We start from the raw sequence: 16,538 nt of genomic DNA on the forward strand, positions 1-16,538 counted from the left end.
GGTGGCGTGACGTCGGAGTTGCGGGTGAGCTTTTTCTCCACACAGGGTGCGACGGCGACGGGTGCGACAGGTGCGCGACTTGCGCATTCCGAATCGGGCGAGGATCGCGCCTCTGCGCAAAATCGCAGTCCAACGGCCCGAGCGTTGCGCACAAGGGGAGGGCGGCGCGCGTTGGACCCTGCCCAGCCACCCTTTGCACCGCCCAACAACCTCCACCTTCCACCGTCCGTACCACCACCACCGTATTGCCAGATCACCAGCACTCGCTGCATCGTCGCATCGTACAAACCATGAGTGCAGGCACATCACCACCTAATCAGCCCGGCGGGCGTCCAAAGAAGAACAGCATCGGAAGCTGGTTCTCCAAAAAGTTTGGACGCAGGCCAAGCGAGGCACCTCTGCCTTCCGGCGATCCTTCGAGCGCTCGCAAGGGCGCTGCAAAGGATGGACGGTCTCGCACTTCGAGTGCTGTCGCAGGCGCCAATGCGAATGCGGATGGACAGCAGTCGCAGTTCTCGTCCGCGTTCGCCTCGAACGATGCACATGCTCTGGCCAACACGCTCACGGTGCCCACCAACGATGGCCCGGCCCAGGCAAGGCTGACGCCGCCCCCGCAGCTGGATGGAATTCCGACGCAGGAGCCCCTGGGCACGATCGATCTGCCCAGATCACCGCGTCCGGATGCTGGTGTACAGCCGAGCGGCCATGGAGCGGGAACCATGGCCCCGCCAAGCGTGCCTGCGAAGGTGTCGACGGAGCCGATCGTCGATGGGGACACTCACGCATCAGCTGTCCCAAGCGATGATCCTGCCACGAATGCAGCACCAGCCATTCCCACTGCTGTCGTCTCGGATCTCGTCAATCCATCCACCGATGCGATTGCGCCCACCACGGACGACGAGAGCAGCTTTGATGGACGCGACTCCATCGGCAACCGCACCATGGACACCTCCAAGAGTCGCGCCAGCACCAAGCCCACCACGCTCATGAGCCTCGATACTCGCGAGCCGACCGTGCTGCCAACCACTCACATCGCTCAGGGGCGTCGCAGCGGCGGCGACGACTCGTTCGGCAATCCGCATCGACTAAGCACCGGGCCCCGCGAAGGATCTGCCATCCAGTTTGCGCCTTCCACCGGCTCGCGCAGCGGCAGCGGGCAGATCGCCAGCACCAACAGCACGGGAGAAGTTGGCAGCAACTTCATCACCGTACCCTCGCACTCGAGGCCGCATCCGAACAACAACCCGCATCCTGCAGCGCAGCCCGCCGACAACGCCAGCATCCTCACGCTGGCGTCGTCTACGGCGGGCATGAGCCTGGGCGGTGCCACGAGCAGCCGCGGCCACCACCATGCGCCTAGCCTCGGCGGAGCCAGGAGCATCGGCGGCAGTCTGATGGGCGACAGGAGGAACAGCAGCGACACGGCAGCATCGCTCAAGGCTCTGCCTCCGCTGAGCAGACGCGGAAGCGACGAGAGCTCGCGCACACGCGAGTCGGTGGCAGCTAGCTCCACGGGTCAGAACTCGCACCAGGCCATGTTCGTCGGCGTGGCAGCACCAGGTGCACCGGGAGACAGGGTCAGCCTGCACAGGACGCCGTCGCAAAAGACGGTGGCGACGCAGATGTCGGTGCCTCTGTCGACCAGCGCGTCCAACGCGGCAATCAATGCGTACGCCAAGAGCGAGCATACGACGAATGGAAGCCAACTGCATCTGGTCACCCCTCCTGCGGCAGCGCAGACGACCGGAGAGGCAGAGGCTGACACGGCCGTCACGCCTGGTGCGTCGCCCAAGACGGTCGATGAGGCGGCCGTGCAGACGAGTGCCGACCAGGTCAAAGCCCAGCTTGCCGAGCCCAAGACGGATAGCCTCGAGGTCAATGTCGCTGCCACCGAGACATCCTAGCGAGCTCATCACCATTCCGTTCTTTTCAATTCATCTTCAGTTCAAGCCGAACTCGTGTCTGTGTTCGGAGCAGAGTGGCTGAGCATTCGTGTGTAGGATGTGTCTAGAAGTACAAGCTGGCGGCGAAGACAATGTCGCGTCGGATGCGCGCCTGGGCGGCTTGGATCTTGTCTCCGAGGTCGCGGTCGCCGATGACACGCGCGGCGTCTCGGATCTCTCTGCACGTCTCGTCGAGTCTCGTGATGACACGTACGATGCTTCCCTCCTGGATGTCGGTCATGGCTGCAATCGTGGCAAAGTCGGTCCCCTTGGCCCACTCGTACACCACATTGACAAGCGCAATCTTGCTCGGCACTGTAAAGTCCTCGCTTGCGAGGCTGTTGGACAGCTGCACGGCCGAGACGCGTTCGGCAACGCCGATGATCTGCTCGTACCCCTGCGCCAGGCGCGGTGGCAGCTCGGGGATATCGTCCGTCTTCTCCTGCGCCACAAAGATCGATAGCAGCGCCACGAGCTCTTCGGGCTCGTACTCGACCAGCACGTTTTCCAGGATGAGTTCCGTGAGCACGAGCTCGTTGGCCGAATTCACCTCGCACGCAACGCGGCCCTTGAGAAGCACCGACTCGGTGACAGGGTCGATGTAGCGCAACGTCTTGAGCACGTTCACGCGCTGGTGATAGTCCGGCAGCAACTCGAGGTTCTCGTCCGACTGCAGACGCAGCAGCCTCTCGAGCTCCAACGTCACCTCCTTGTACCGAGCCACCATGGCATACTGCTTCGTGAATAAAGCATCGGACCGGAGCGACGTGTGCTGCTGCGTCTTGAGCGCGTACGAATCGCGCGCGCGCACGGCTTCCTGGAAGTCCAAGCGACGGAGCTTGCTCCACTCGGCCTCACGAATCGTCTCGGCGGAGCAAAAGTCGCTGCGGACGGCAACGAGCGCCTCGAGCGCACGATTCATCGCACTGATGCGATGCGCCATGATCAGCGGCACATCGAGCTTGACCATCTGGTCGGTCGCGAGCGCAATGCTGCTGAGCGGCACCTCGCGCAGGTCGTACACCAGCTCCGCCTCGATCGGCTCGATGCGCGGCGGCCACAGCGGCGGCACGCCCGCATCCGACACAAGCTGGTCCAGATCCCCACGCTTGCGCTCCGCCGTCACCGCAGCAAGCACGAGGAACTCTTTCGCAGACACTTGCCTCACCACCGCCGCCACATCAAAGTCAAAGTGCGCATCGCGCAGCACGACGACCCTCCCAGCAGCAAAGTTCTTGGCTCCTTGCTGGTGGCTCAGTGCAAGCTCAAAGAGCGACTGGTTCGACGCCACCACCGCCGCGCACAGGTCGTAGTACGTTGCGAGCTGTGCGTCCAGCTCGTCGGGCTGCGGATGCGGAAGTCTGGAAAGCTGACGCTCGAGCTCTTGAGCTTTGCGCTGCTGGTCCGGCAGCATCTTCTGTGCAGCGTTCTCCGAGAAGCTGCGCTTGATCATCTCCTCGACCTTGAGTGCCTCGACGCGCAGCAGGTTGAGGATCATGTTGTACGTCAGCCGGAACTGCGACTGCAGCTTGGTGGGCTGGCCCAGCAGCATCTTGTGCAGCACCGCCGTCTCGGGCAGCTGGTCCGCCGCGTTGATGATGACCACTCCCGTGGGGTCGAGGCCACGACGACCGGCACGGCCGGACATCTGCGTGTACTCGCCAGGCAGGAGCTCGCGGAAGCCGTGTCCGTCGTGTTTGCGGATGCTGGAAAACACCACCGAGCGCGCGGGCATGTTGACGCCCATGGCAAACGTCTCGGTTGCGAACAGAACCTTGACCAGGCCGCGCTGGAAGAGCAACTCGACGATCTCCTTGACGATAGGAAGCAAGCCGCCGTGGTGCACGCCAATGCCACGCCCGAGCAGGTCGCGCATGCGCTTGATCTGCGGCAGCTCCTTGTCGCTCCCCTTGAGCCGCGTGAGCGACTTTTCGATCACAATGTGCACCTCGGACCGGTCCTTGGCCGTGTTCAGATCCGTGTTGGGCATGCTCGTCGCATATTCTTCGCAGCGCTTCTTGGAAAAGACGAAGACGACGCAGGGCAGCAGGTCTTTTTTGCGTAGTTGGCCCACCAGGTGAATCCAGAGGTTCTTGTCCAGGCCTGTGCGTACCGTGGTGGTACTTGGAAAGCCACCTCGACCGCCACCTGCGCCGCCCCGACCCCGGCCTGCTGCACCGCGTGCGGGCGTCATGCCACCACGGTTTCCTCTGGAGTTGGAGCCGGCTGCACCACCGCCTCGACCGCCGCGTGCGGCTCCGCCCCCGGCCGCTGCGATGGCCTCGCGATCCTTCTCCTGCTTGCGCTTGAGCGCCTCGCCGGCGTCCTTGATGCCCGTGCCCAGGAACTGCGCACGCGCATCAACCACCTTGAACATCTCTTTGCCCGCGTATAGAAAGTGCTCGAGAGGTACAGGTCGCTTGGGCGTGCTGATGACGTAGATGTCCTTCTTCTTGGTACGTCCCACCCAGTCGGCGAACTCCTTGGTGTTGGGAACGGTGGCCGACAGCAGAATGAGGTTGATGTGCTGCGGGCAGAGGATGATGACCTCCTCCCAGACGACGCCGCGTTCCTGGTCGTTGACGTAGTGCACCTCGTCAAAGATGACGAATTCGACGTCGCGGATGAGGTCGGCACCGCGGTAGAGCATGCTCCTCAGAATCTCGGTGGTCATGATGAGGCACGGCGCTTCCGGGTTGATCTGTACATCACCAGTGAGGATACCGACGTTGGCCGCACCGAATGTCTGCTTAAAGTCGCGGTATTTTTGGTTGGAAAGAGCCTTGATGGGCGAGGTGTAGATGCAGCGCGTCATGTGTTTCTGCGCGAGCGCGATGGCGTATTCGGCAACCACAGTCTTGCCCGCACTGGTGTGGGCGGCGACAAAGACCGAATCGCCCTGCTCGAGGTGGTACACGGCCTCCTTCTGGAACGTATCGAGCTCGAAGGGGAACGCATGTGCCATCTGCGGGACGAGCTCGTGGAAGTTGGTCAGCTGCTGGTTGACGTCGACGACGTGCGCCCAATCGCGCTTGGCCTCGATCTTGGCGCTGCGCCTGGCGTGCGCCAGTGGCTGAGGACGCTCAACTGGCAGGAGCTCATCAAGCTCGGCGTCTTGTGCGTTGCCAGACGATGCAGCAGCGGCGTCTCCGTTGACCTGGGTACGGCGCGAGGAAGCACCCGGCCGTTGCTGCTCGATGGGGCGATATACCGGGATGGGGGCCAGGCCGAGACCGACATCCAGAGCTTGAGATGCATCCTGCACCTTTGCAGAGGCCGAGGCGCCCTGGTCGAGATCATCGTCGCCTTGAGGCGTTTCCACAGTCGGGTCGATGAAGGTTCGACTGAGGCCCGGGGCTTTCGAGCAAAGGCCCCTACCCGACCTCAGCGTCTCTTCCATGTCGGCAATCTGCGAGCGCATAGCTTCCGAAAGACCTTCTCCAACCGGATCGGTCTCATCGGTCTTCATTACCTCGTTCTCGAGTCCACCGGGGGCGAAGGGGACGTAGGCCGACTTGCCGCGCACGAAGTTGCTGGACGCCGCGGGCTTCCTGGCCATCGAGGCAGAGGATTTGGAGTCGAGAAGAGGCGCAGAGGTGTGCGATACTTCGCGGTACGACACGATACGGCCGTCCAGACCAGCACGCACGAACTCGAGCGAGTGGAGTGACGTGCTTGGTTCGGCCCAGAGCATGTGGTCGAGCTTGGGTTTGCGAGACCAGTGCACCTGAGCGCGCGTCAGCTCTGCGGCCGAAAGCGATTTTGATGGAAGGAGAAAGTCGTCGACGAGTGCCTCGACAGTGTCCTCTAGGTCGGACGCTGGGAGACTCGGCTTTTGTCCTACCGAGCTTCGCATGGCTGCCACGGTGCGGTTGTAGGCGTCGATGGTATCGGCGGCACCGTTCGCGCGAGCTGCCATGGCTGCGAGTTGTTTACGTTGCAACGAGGACAAGAGGTTTCGCTGGCGATGAGGTGGTTGTGACAAAGATGAAGCTTCCGAATCCGCTGTCGAGAGCGCCTTCGTAAAATCGGCGTCCGAAGAGTGGAGGCGAAGACATGAATGACACAAGCTCCCGCCGGGCGTAAAATCGGAAGTCGGACGAGGCTCGAGAAGATTGTGCGTCAGTGCGGAGAAGAAGGCCGCAAGCTGACGCCAACTGAGCCGCTCCCCACACTCGAGCTCTCTCCACCAAGCCGTTTCGCAGTCAAGACACAATGAGGGATCCTACCACTTGCACCGTCCTCTACAAGATCCTGACTCCGCAGGAGAAGGATGCGCTCCCTGCCACCAACTGGGCCGGGACCGCTCTTGATGTAAGTTCATGCAGTCTGGTTGGTCGGAATGCGCCGCTGAGCTGACACGACGCTTGCTATAGACCAAGGACGGCTTTATCCACCTCTCGTCGGCAGATCAGCTCGCTGGTACACTGGAACGCTTCTTCAGCCCTGCGACTGGCTGCGGCGACACTCTCTACCTCTACACTTTCGACCGAGCTACCGTGGACAAGCCGCGTGAAACGCCCATCAAGCTTCAATTCGACCCGGCGATCGGCACTTTCTTCGGCCACATCTACGGCGTAAGCTTCTCAGACATTATCCTTGATCGCTGTGCACATTCTGATCTCTCCTTCTGTCGCGTCTATGCCATTAGAGCATCAACCCGCAGTCGGACTTCTCGGACCCCATCGAGATCAAGCGTTCCAGCTCCTCGGGTCTCTTCGAGCTCCCTTCCCTGCAGTTTTGATCAGGAGCATGACAGGCAATTCTCAACGATACTGATACAATACTGTTGATTCTGAGTGGTATCCAATGTCATTAGAGTCCTATTCTATCGTGAGCAAGTAGCAGAGAATCGAGTGGTCGAGTGGGGATGTCGTCACTTTTTGTTCTCGGGATGTTCGTGCTCGGCGTTGCTTTCGAGCTCTTCGAGCTTGTTCTCTGCCGCACTCTTTTCCACCTGCAGACGCGCACGACGCAAGTCCGCCCTCACCCATTCGGGGAATTCCATGCGCTCCATAAGCATGGGGATGTGGTGCGGCAGGAACAGCATGCGGTCGTCTTGAACCTTGGGCACCACGGCATCCTGTGGCTTGTCAGAGGCCTCTGACGTCTCCGTCGGTGGAGGCGGAGATGTCTGAGCAAAGATCTCGTCGAGCTCCTTGCTTTCTGTAGGTTGCACGCGGTCCTGACTGATCAGCGTAGAGAGATACTGAGACGACTTGTACGCTGTAGACAAGGTTGCATCGATACGAGAGCAGGTGAGAGAGACTGTGTCAGCCGTTGTGGACGGCGATTGAGATGATATGAGCCGTTGCAGACCTACCTTTCCAGTGACTGAAAGCCCTGTACACCAGATAGAAGAACGGCAGATTTGGTACCACCGCTGAAAGCAAAGATACGGGAGCAAATGAGCCAGCGTTGTGTCAAGGATGAAAGCTCGCAACTAGTGAAGGCATCGTACTTACGAACAAGCGCGAAGGGGATGGTGATGGGCATTCCCACGACGCAGTACCAGAAACGACGGTAGTGATGCGGCGTGCGGTGATCTGTTAAGTTCTTGAGGCTCTTGAGAAGCCTTTGTGGTTCGAGCAACGAGGGTGGGTATAGCAATGGAATGTGATCGAGCTTGGGGATGCCGGTGTCTGCGGCAGCCACGTCGGCTTGCTTTGCCTTTGACTCGTGGCGAAGGGGTCCCATTGCAGGATCGATTCCTTTGAGGGCCCATTCCTGGTACTCGATGCGGTCCATGAGGCGCTCGCCGAGGACGTAGGTTCTGCGCTTCCAGTCAAAGGTGCTCGTCTGGTCTGTGCGACCGAGGTCGATCCAGAAGGCTGACGCTTTGTTGAGGAGGCGTGTGCTGAGTGGTGGTTTGGATGCGTCGTTCTGCTGCTTTGCTGCGGCAGCCGCTGCCGCCTTCTCGGCTGCTCTGGAGGCGGTCTGGGCGACAAACGTCGAGATGGGATGCGAAGATGGCCTCGCCCGTGCAAGGGGCACTGCTATGAGCCGCATGATCACGGGATCTGAGGGTCGCGAGCCACAACAAAGATCGCTGGCTTGTTCTTGTGCAAAGACGGCTGATGTGCGCCAAGACAATGTCGAGCCGTGAGTGCGTTGAGTTGACAAGCGCAGTGGAAATGGTGGATGTGTAGATGGAGTCAATAGTGGAAGCCCAGGATACTGCCACTGCAGCTGGCGAATGGAGATGCACGTGCAAAGAGCGACATCCGCCTCAACTGCCGCCCCACTCAACGTCGTCATTTTTGTGATTTCCCTCAGCTCTGGCTCTGGCAGGCTGTGCCTCGACGCGAAACAGCGCAAATTTCCGGAAGAAATATTCCACTCTCAGACCAACTTGAGAGCGCCAGCCTGGCTCTCTACGGTATTATTTTTAGGACTCGCCCGGCTGTGCATTTGGCTCAGCAAGACCCGTTTTGCGCGTTGGGAGCGAGATGTCTCTCGCACAGCAAGGCTGGTCACGCTCATCAAAGCATCCGCTTTGACTGCGCGAGGTTATGAAGCCAAAGCAATGGCATCTCTTCGCCGTCAATCTGAAGTCAAGCAAGTCGATGAAGGTGCACGGATGCGGGCATGACAAAGCTGCTCTGCAACGCCCGCATTTCTTTTTGATTTTGGCCTGCAAAGCCTCCACATTTCGACTCGAGTTGGGCCGGCCGTTGGAGGCTAAAATCACGTGAATTGCTGCGCCGCGTCGCGGTGTTGGCTTCAGGAAACACGCCGAGCGTTGCGAGTTTGATGCATTTGGCGGTTGGGATCTTACATTGCTCGGCGAGGCCAACGCCTCACTCGTCGTGCCATCACTTCAGTCGACCATCCATCTATCTCGACCGCCTTGACTTCCCATCCACCGCCGAGTCGTCGTCTCTATAGCGCCACTTCATCATCCGTCTCTTTGAAAAGTCATTTGGCGCTTTGACTCGGCGCGACATACATCCGCGACCCCTTTCGGTGCATCTTGGCATCCGACCAACACAGCTCCCGTCAGGATGCCGACCAAAAAGGCGACACGCTCAACTCGCTCGACACGCAGTACAAAAGCATCGTCCAAAGCTGCATCTTCCGATGCCGCATTTGACGAGAATACATACGCATCTGATGTTCCTGAAGCTGCCAACCTCAAAACAACCAAATCAGCTGCTGCGTCCAAAAAGGTTCTTGGAGAGCGCAACGCCAACAACACCACCGAGCCAAGTCCAGTCGAGGAGCTCGCTCAGCCGCCAGCCACCAAGACCACCAAGTCAAAACGTGGGAAGAAGAAAGCGGTGCAAGACATTGATACAGCAAAGCAGTCCACAGATTCGCGCTGCACAACACCAGTCCCGTCTTCGCCCACAAAAAAGCGTCTGCCAGAGGATCAGGTGCAGGCGTGCTTGCAAAACTATGATCTGGAATGCCAGGCTCGCATGTCCCGCCTCCGAGCTTCGCTCGAGATGTCGCTGCAGTCGTCCATGACGCGCATGCGTCTGGCGATCGAGCGCATCCCGCGTGCCGTGCGCGAACTGTCGCTGGCCACATTCATCGACGAGTACGGCGCCGACATCCACGCATTCATGGGGCGTGCTCCTGTGCAGCATCTTCAGGATACTCAGAAGGAGTGGGATCAGATGAGAGAGGAGCGCTCACCAACCAAAGCCAAGCGCACCAACAAGGACGACGAGGCCACCGCTAAGAACCAAGACCGCAGTTCCAAGGCTGCTCGCACAGCCAATGCCACGGCATCCTCAACAGCCTCGCGAGCCACCGCCACCAAGGCAAGCGCCGCCAAGGCCAGCTCGGCTGCCGCTCGCCAAAAAGCGACGCGGTCCACCAAGCCCAGCCTTCGCTCCACACGCGCATCGGCAGCAGCCCCCTCTTCTCCACCGCCCTCGACGTCGTCCAAACCTGCGCCGAGCCTGGCTACCTTCCAGCCCGAGCTGCCTAAACAAGCGCTGCAGACTCCCAAGCCGCGCATGGCTCGGCCGGGCGAGGTGATCCAGTGGACCAGCATCAACGGCTCGCCCATTTGCGGCATCATCGGCGAAGACGGCGTCGTCCGTCCCGTCTCCTTTGCCTAGCCTCGCTCTCCTTTTCTTTCCCTCGCCTCAGTCTTCTTTTGTCACACACTGCAATCATACCCCAGATCCATGCTCCCTTCCGCCACGCCTGGTCCTTCGATGAAACATGGATGAAATTGCTCGAGTTTGACTGCGACAAAATGGCAAGGGACAATGCAGAGGAAAACGGACAACATGATGGGGTGCGGGAGGCGGGGGTAGGGTGGTTGAAACACGGTGTCACTTTGGGGTTGCGGCGCTGAGCCGATGAGCTCGTGAAGGTTGGATGCGGTTGGTTGCGGTCGATTGCGTTGATCGGCTGATCCGAAAGGCGTTGGGCAGTGTGGCTTAAGCATACGCTCCATGCACGTGAGTGCGCATGCTGGCGGGCAACTCTTCTCCCTCACCAGCCTCGTCGTCTTCGGCCTCGGGCGAGCCAGCAGAGAGCTCCTCGTCCGAATCCGAGTAGGCGACATTCTCCTCGGGCTGCGACGACGGGATGGCCTCAAACTCCAGAAAGCCCGACGACAGCTCGTCCTCCGACGATGGCCGGATGGGCCTCTGGACGCGCATGATGAGCGCGTCAATGTCCACAAAGTGCACCTCGTTGGTGGCAAACTTGCGGTGTTTGCGGTCGTAGATGTGCTCGGTGAAATCCTCGTACTTGACGCGGCAATTTTCGCAGTAACCTGGCTTCTTGGCGGATGGCGGTCGATCGACGGCACTTGTGCTTGCGCTGCGCTGCAACGCCATGCCCGGCGCTCGCTGGTCCTCCAGACCCAGCATGCGACGCACCGTGGCGCCCGACTCGGCACCTCGCTGCGCAGCAGGACTTCCCATCGCTCGGCTGCCTCCCTCGCGGTGCAGACCAAGCCCGCTCGCCGTCGTGCTACCCGCTATCACGCTCGCAGGACTCGCGTTGAGCAAGTGCGAAGGGCGGCTGTATGTGTTCGACATGTGCACGCGCCGATTCAGCTCCGCCACACGTCGGTTCTGCGGCAGCCCCACCGTCGCGCCCGTCTGCTGATCCGTAAAGATGTTGGATGTGGTCGAGGCAATGTTCGAGGTGATCGAGACGCTGTTGCCCGATGCCAGCGGATTCTCCTGACGCTTCATGTCGATCGCGCCGAGCTGGGCAGCTTGGGGACGCATAGCAGGACCCAGGTTGGATCGAGCCATGTTGTTGAGCGACACGGCGCGACGAAGGCTCTGCGGCACTTCCAAGCGAAGAGTACCGACGTCCTCTCCGTCTCTTGGCTTGACAGTGTTGCGTTTGGGCGGATAGAAGGTAAACGGACATCGCCCCAGCGTCTCACCGTACACGACAGGCCAAGGAGGCTTAGCTCCTTCCGCCTTTTCGTCGTCGGTGTAGGTATACTCGTGGGTGATGATCGGGCGGTGCTCCATGGTTGCATCCTCCACCAAGATGTAGGCCGAATGTTTGTCGAAATAGTGGAACGACGATCGCGCTGCAGTAGGGTCGCGCTCGGTGGTGCCGTACACCTTTTCCATCTGGAGCATCTTGGACAAGTTCTTCTTTCTGGGGCCTTCAAGGTCGCGCATCGAGAGGTTCAGAAGGCGCACCACAACATTCTGCAGCTTTTCCAGCTGCCAGATGCGCATACCGAAAGACTGGGCCTTGACCAGCATGTCTTGCGGGCCGTACTGGCCCCTGGGTGGTTCCTGCAACGGATTGCGTTCGGAGAACAGTGGGACGGGGCGCGCGCGACTTGAGTTGCCACCAGCCTTGGCCGAGGCGGCACGCGAAGCCAGAAAGCTGGGGCGGAACAACTTCTGCGCCGACAGCCGTTCAGCATTGCAGCCGCCCGCCGACGTGATTGGCTCTCTCGCCGCTGGCTCTCGCAGCGTTGGCTCTAGCGGTGCTGGCTCCCCCGGCGCACCCTCTTCAGGGACTTGGCGCGTGGTGATAACGTGGGTGACGCGCCGCGAGAAGAACTGGTCGACGTGACCGCCGAGCTCCAGGATGAACTCGCCATACCTCTTTGCCGAGGCGGCGTCAACCGAATCAAAGTGGAAGATGAAGTTGGGAAAAGCGCGTTTGTACTTTTGACGCCAGATCTCGTTCTCGGTCTGCCTTCGGCGAGACTCTTGTACGACCTCTTGCGAGGGCTCCTGCACCTTTCGGTTGGTCTTGACCGATGTGGCGTGCGCCAGCGCGAGAGTCTGCTGCGAGGCGCGAACGCGGTCCATCGACGCATGTGCGTGGGCAGACTGTGACGCTTTCCTCGCGTCTTGCACCCGAATGCCATTGAGGTCGGTGGCGAGAGCGCCGCTTACGCTCTGTTCGGCATTGCTGCTGTCGGTTCCAGTTCGGGAGGACCGACTGCGTTTGCTTGGGCTGTCCAAGACGACATTGCGGACGTGCGACTCGTCGATGGGGATGGCGCGCTTCTTTGGCGTGGCGATGCCATATTGGGGGAGAGTGTTCTCCTGGTTCGATCGGTCTACGCCGAGATGGGAGCGGGCGATAAAGTTGGGTAATGCGGATGCGGATGCGGTTGCACGAGGACGAGGAAGGCCGCTGGCGCCCGGCACTATCGATCCGCGAAGCGCTTGTTGAGCCGCAGGCTTGCTAAGTAACGAGGCATCACGGGGCAGTGCGCTTTGTGTCGATGTGTTCTTGACGCTGAGCGGGATACGCGAGCTAGTCTGATCGCGAGTAGCACTCATGCCGAATCCGATACCGTTGTGCAGCTCGAGGGCTTTTACCGAGATTGGGTCAAATGGCAAGGGGACACGTCGAGGGAGCTGCGTCACGACCGCATAGACCTGAGCGTTGCCGCGCTGCGCTGGAGATATGAGATGTCGACCGACGATAACGGGTTTGCGAGTTCGAACAGGATGGAAGGGGGCCGACAATAGCGCACTCCTAGGCTGAAACGATGGCAGTCAGAAACCTCCACGGCGCGATGCCACTGCTGTATGCGTCGGAAAATGAGGTCATGCGCTGCGAGCAGCCATTCCTGATGCGCTGGAGCTCCAAAAGAAGGCAGACACGATGCCGAGGGGGATGCTATGCTATCACGGAGGCGGAGAGGTGAGGAGATGAATGCGGCGCATAGACGGGGGTTGGGATGCGGCTTCGAATGCTATTGTGTCGGCGGGTCAAGATATAGCTGGCTGAGACGGATTGTTTGGTCGATCTGGCGAGCTTGGGTTGAATGCTTTGGCGCGGGTCAAGGGTTGGACCAGTGCGGAAGATTGCCTCGAGCGGAGCTGCTTTGCGCGCGAGGAGAGCTGCGATCCGGACGTAGGAGGCCGAGAGAGCCTTGAACGCGTTGCTATCCCGCGTCTGCCGCTCGCGCACCTGTGAGTTGCCGAAGAAGATGCGCGCTGAGCGAGGAGAGGCAGGAAGGTTGTCGAGCTGGTCTGAGACGGATGGTCAACCTCGAAAGGAGAAGAAGCAGCTGGCTGAGAGAGCCACGCCCACACACACACACACACGCTGGACAGGCTCGACCTTGACGCGCACCCACCCAACAACGATTCCGAGTGCAGACCGAGGCGGCTAGGAGGCAGACAGGCGGGCAGGCGTGTATTATTTTGCAGGCGCCGTCACGCTGTCTACTGGCTGCTCACCGCGTTGTTGCTCGGCCCACTTCGAAAAAAAATCCAGAGCGCGTCTCCACACACGCTCGGCAGCGCCTCCTGTTGCCAAGCGCCATCGGGCGGCGCCTGCCTCCTGCCTCGTGCGTGCAGCAGCGAGACTTGTGTTGTCGGCGCAGCAGCGCTCCGCAGCGCTTCTACGAGCAAGCCCGCCTTGGAGCTGCACTCCTTCTAACGTCGACTTGAAAGCACACTGCAGGGTGACAAAGGTGAAACTGGCATGAGCTCAAAAAAGCCGCTCCTCGCACGCATACAGCACGCCTAGACGCTGCGTTCTCGTCACTGTGACTTTCCCTCACATCACAAGATCACTGTTGCCCGAATGCAACCTTCTCGCTGCAGCAGCAGCTGACTGCAAGCACGGCGACAGATGATCCCTGACCCCTGTCGAGGTGATCATTGGCCCCCTTGGAAGGTGCAGGCTGCATGCAGTCCACCACAGGTACGCCCTCGCAGCTCTGCGATTTCGCAGCCCAGCCTCGTGTGACATTGGAGAAGACGCGTCGCCGCGAACAACACCGCGACGTCACTCCGACCGTGATGTGACCGTGCAAAGTGGCAGTTTTCTTGGACCCTTGCATTTTCCCGCATTTTCACACCATCAAATCGGCGAATCGGAATTGCAGCGTGAGACCGATCCGATGTCGATGTTCGACTTTGCCACTCACCTCGACCTTTGTGCATCGAGACAGCCTCCCTCCGGCGTCTCTCTTTGTGAGCTCCGCGAGACAGAGTCGGAGAAGCGGTGATTAAGCATAGTATTACGAGCGACGCGACGCGACGCAAGCTAGCGAATAGTCGACAAGGGAAGTGCGGTCGTACGGTGTGACGAAGAGGAAAGCGGACCCCGCTTCGAGGGAGACAAGGAGGCGTGTGACGGAGGCAGATTCTCCTTGAACGGCGAAGACTGAGCGTCGATGGCTCGCAGCTTCTTTGAGGGACTCTCGGCCCCCGCATTGGAGGTCGCCTGTCTCTTGGACGTCGGCGACGAGCGTGGCACCGAGGACTTGGCCGCGTCCGAAGCATTGGTCGTGGTCTCGGCCAACAGCTTGTTGGCCTCGGCGATTGCGCGTGACACATTGGGAGGCGCAAGAGGCTTCCATCCGTCCTTGCCACCGAATACGCCCCATGGAGATGCATCGGGGCTCATCTTGTGGCCCTTGGGCTTGCTCGACTTCTTTCCGGAGCCAGTGTCCAGCCTGAACATAGGACGAGACTTGTTCAGCGGCGTCTTGTAGGGTTCGTTCTGCTTCTTCAGCGCTGTCGCGGTGGGTGACACCTTGACCAGAGCCGCAGAAGAGGTCGCGGGAGATCCAGTCGCCTTTTTCGCTTTTGAGCGCGTAGGTGTAGATGACGTATCCGACACCTTGGAGGCTTTGACCATGGGTGTCAGACCCGTGTGGTCGCTGTGTCCGTTCTGGCTTCGAGCTGGAGGCGATTGGTCCATGGCTCGCCCGGTCTGGAGACTCTGTGACATCTTGCGGAAAGGTGATTGTACGTTTGCTTCATCCATGAAGATTCCCAGTCCCACCAGGCCCGGTGCCTTCGGAAGAGAAGCATGAATTCTGGACATGGCAGCTCGATCCTCGTCAGAATATGGCTCCGGGCTGTGATCAAATCCCGAGTTGGGCACTGAGCGCTGAACTCCCCGGAAGGTACCCAGCGAGGACACAACACTTCCCGACTGCCAAGGACGCGTAGCAAAATGACCCCGCTCTTGGACTCCAATCAAAGGAGCACCCGGGCATCTTGGACTTCTCGCATAGCTGCTTGTGTTTGTTGTAGAGTCAAATGATGACCTTGAAGCTGCCCGAGGTGTCCTTTCACCATCGCTTGGACCGCTGAGGATCGAGTTGTGCGGAGGACTTGACGAGAAGCCTGGCGGGGACCTGATCGGACCTTTGCTCGCTGTCATAAAGTAAGGGGACAGCGGTGTTGCAGGTGGTCCAATGGAACCAGACGGACCTTCACTTGCGAATGATGGACGCCACTGGCGACCGCGCCCTGAGGAAGCGGAAGACATGGAGCCGGATCTCTGCATCTGGTCGCCCGCCTGACTTGACCTCGATGAGCCGACGCTCAGGAAGTTGCTCGAGGGTGGCGACAGGATCTCCTGATCGAATAGGTCGGTAAGGCTCGGGAGTCGTTCAGTTCGGGCTCCTGGAGAGCTGCCCGGACAGAGACTCGAGGGTGTCGAAGGCATGGCCAGATAGTGGTGACGAAGACGATCCACCGACCTTGACGAGTCACAAAAGACATCATCGGAAGAGCCTAGAAACATGGAGCTGTTGAAAGAAGGAGATGGCATGGACTTGTCATCCGACCTTCGACGTCCGAAAGAGATATTCGACGGCCTCGGACGGCCTTGTCGATTGGCTGAAAAGGATGGCATTTTTACGAAGGCTCGAACGGATTGCTGCGAGGTGTTGTTCTCCGATTGATCGTGAGCACTCTTGCACTTCAATTGAAAGAGACTGTCGCCCCAAAAATACGGATGCTGTCGAGCGATAGGCCGAGAACAAGTCTGTCAAACGGGGAAGGCGTTCGATATGTCAAGAAGAGAATAAGGAACGGTGGGGTGGTTGGATCGAAGGCGGTGAGCGGGGGCTAGGATGGTTCACAGAAGCCTTCTGTGGACACCAATCCAAGTATATACTCTTTCTCCGTCGTTCGCAATTAGCCGTGTGTTGGTATGAGCAGGCGATGCGCCGATTCCCAGAGTGGCAAGCTTGTTTTGAACCAGCCGAAACAATGTCGTCCTTCCCGCTTGAGAATGGCAAGCCATTGTCGATCGCGGAACGACAGTCATGTGGCGCGGACCAGCAGCGCCCCGAGCGCAGCTAGCCAGGGACGCTGCTTGCCAAAGACGGCAAATGAGATATCCTGCAGCCGGCTCTGAAAGGAAGGATCGACATTG

At 59.9% G+C, this 16,538-nt stretch overlaps 6 protein-coding genes across 6 annotated transcripts; 3 read left to right on the plus strand and 3 right to left on the minus strand.

Annotated features, from left to right (window-relative positions):
* Window positions 1-290: 290 nt before the first annotated feature.
* PAN0_001c0471 (uncharacterized protein) lies at window positions 291-1,904 on the plus strand (the record flags this gene model as incomplete). The annotated part of the gene is made up of 1 exon (XM_014804087.1): window positions 291-1,904. The coding sequence occupies one exon, from the start codon at window positions 291-293 to the stop codon at window positions 1,902-1,904; it is 1,614 nt and encodes a 537-aa protein (XP_014659573.1).
* A 103-nt stretch (window positions 1,905-2,007) lies between these two features.
* On the minus strand, window positions 2,008-5,862 carry PAN0_001d0472 (antiviral helicase; the record flags this gene model as incomplete). The annotated part of the gene is made up of 1 exon (XM_014804088.1): window positions 2,008-5,862. One exon carries the CDS (start codon window positions 5,860-5,862, stop codon window positions 2,008-2,010), a length of 3,855 nt encoding a protein of 1,284 aa, XP_014659574.1.
* A 296-nt stretch (window positions 5,863-6,158) lies between these two features.
* Window positions 6,159-6,687, plus strand: PAN0_001c0473 (glutathione S-transferase; the record flags this gene model as incomplete). The annotated part of the gene is made up of 3 exons (XM_014804089.1): window positions 6,159-6,257; window positions 6,320-6,520; window positions 6,595-6,687. 3 exons carry the CDS (start codon window positions 6,159-6,161, stop codon window positions 6,685-6,687), a joined length of 393 nt encoding a protein of 130 aa, XP_014659575.1.
* A 132-nt stretch (window positions 6,688-6,819) lies between these two features.
* Window positions 6,820-7,952, minus strand: PAN0_001d0474 (uncharacterized protein; the record flags this gene model as incomplete). The annotated part of the gene is made up of 3 exons (XM_014804090.1): window positions 6,820-7,169; window positions 7,267-7,326; window positions 7,409-7,952. The coding sequence occupies 3 exons, from the start codon at window positions 7,950-7,952 to the stop codon at window positions 6,820-6,822; spliced, it is 954 nt and encodes a 317-aa protein (XP_014659576.1).
* Window positions 7,953-8,947: 995 nt separating this feature from the next.
* On the plus strand, window positions 8,948-10,015 carry PAN0_001c0475 (uncharacterized protein; the record flags this gene model as incomplete). The annotated part of the gene is made up of 1 exon (XM_014804091.1): window positions 8,948-10,015. The coding sequence occupies one exon, from the start codon at window positions 8,948-8,950 to the stop codon at window positions 10,013-10,015; it is 1,068 nt and encodes a 355-aa protein (XP_014659577.1).
* A 327-nt stretch (window positions 10,016-10,342) lies between these two features.
* PAN0_001d0476 (DNA repair protein Rad35) lies at window positions 10,343-16,013 on the minus strand (the record flags this gene model as incomplete). The annotated part of the gene is made up of 6 exons (XM_014804092.1): window positions 10,343-12,889; window positions 13,041-13,384; window positions 13,460-13,523; window positions 13,649-13,792; window positions 13,984-14,099; window positions 14,444-16,013. The coding sequence occupies 6 exons, from the start codon at window positions 16,011-16,013 to the stop codon at window positions 10,343-10,345; spliced, it is 4,785 nt and encodes a 1,594-aa protein (XP_014659578.1).
* Between the last annotated feature and the right edge of the window lie 525 nt (window positions 16,014-16,538).

This window comes from Moesziomyces antarcticus (genome assembly GCF_000747765.1).
Source record: "Moesziomyces antarcticus DNA, scaffold: scaffold_v10001, strain JCM 10317, whole genome shotgun sequence".
NCBI lineage: Eukaryota > Fungi > Basidiomycota > Ustilaginomycetes > Ustilaginales > Ustilaginaceae > Moesziomyces > Moesziomyces antarcticus.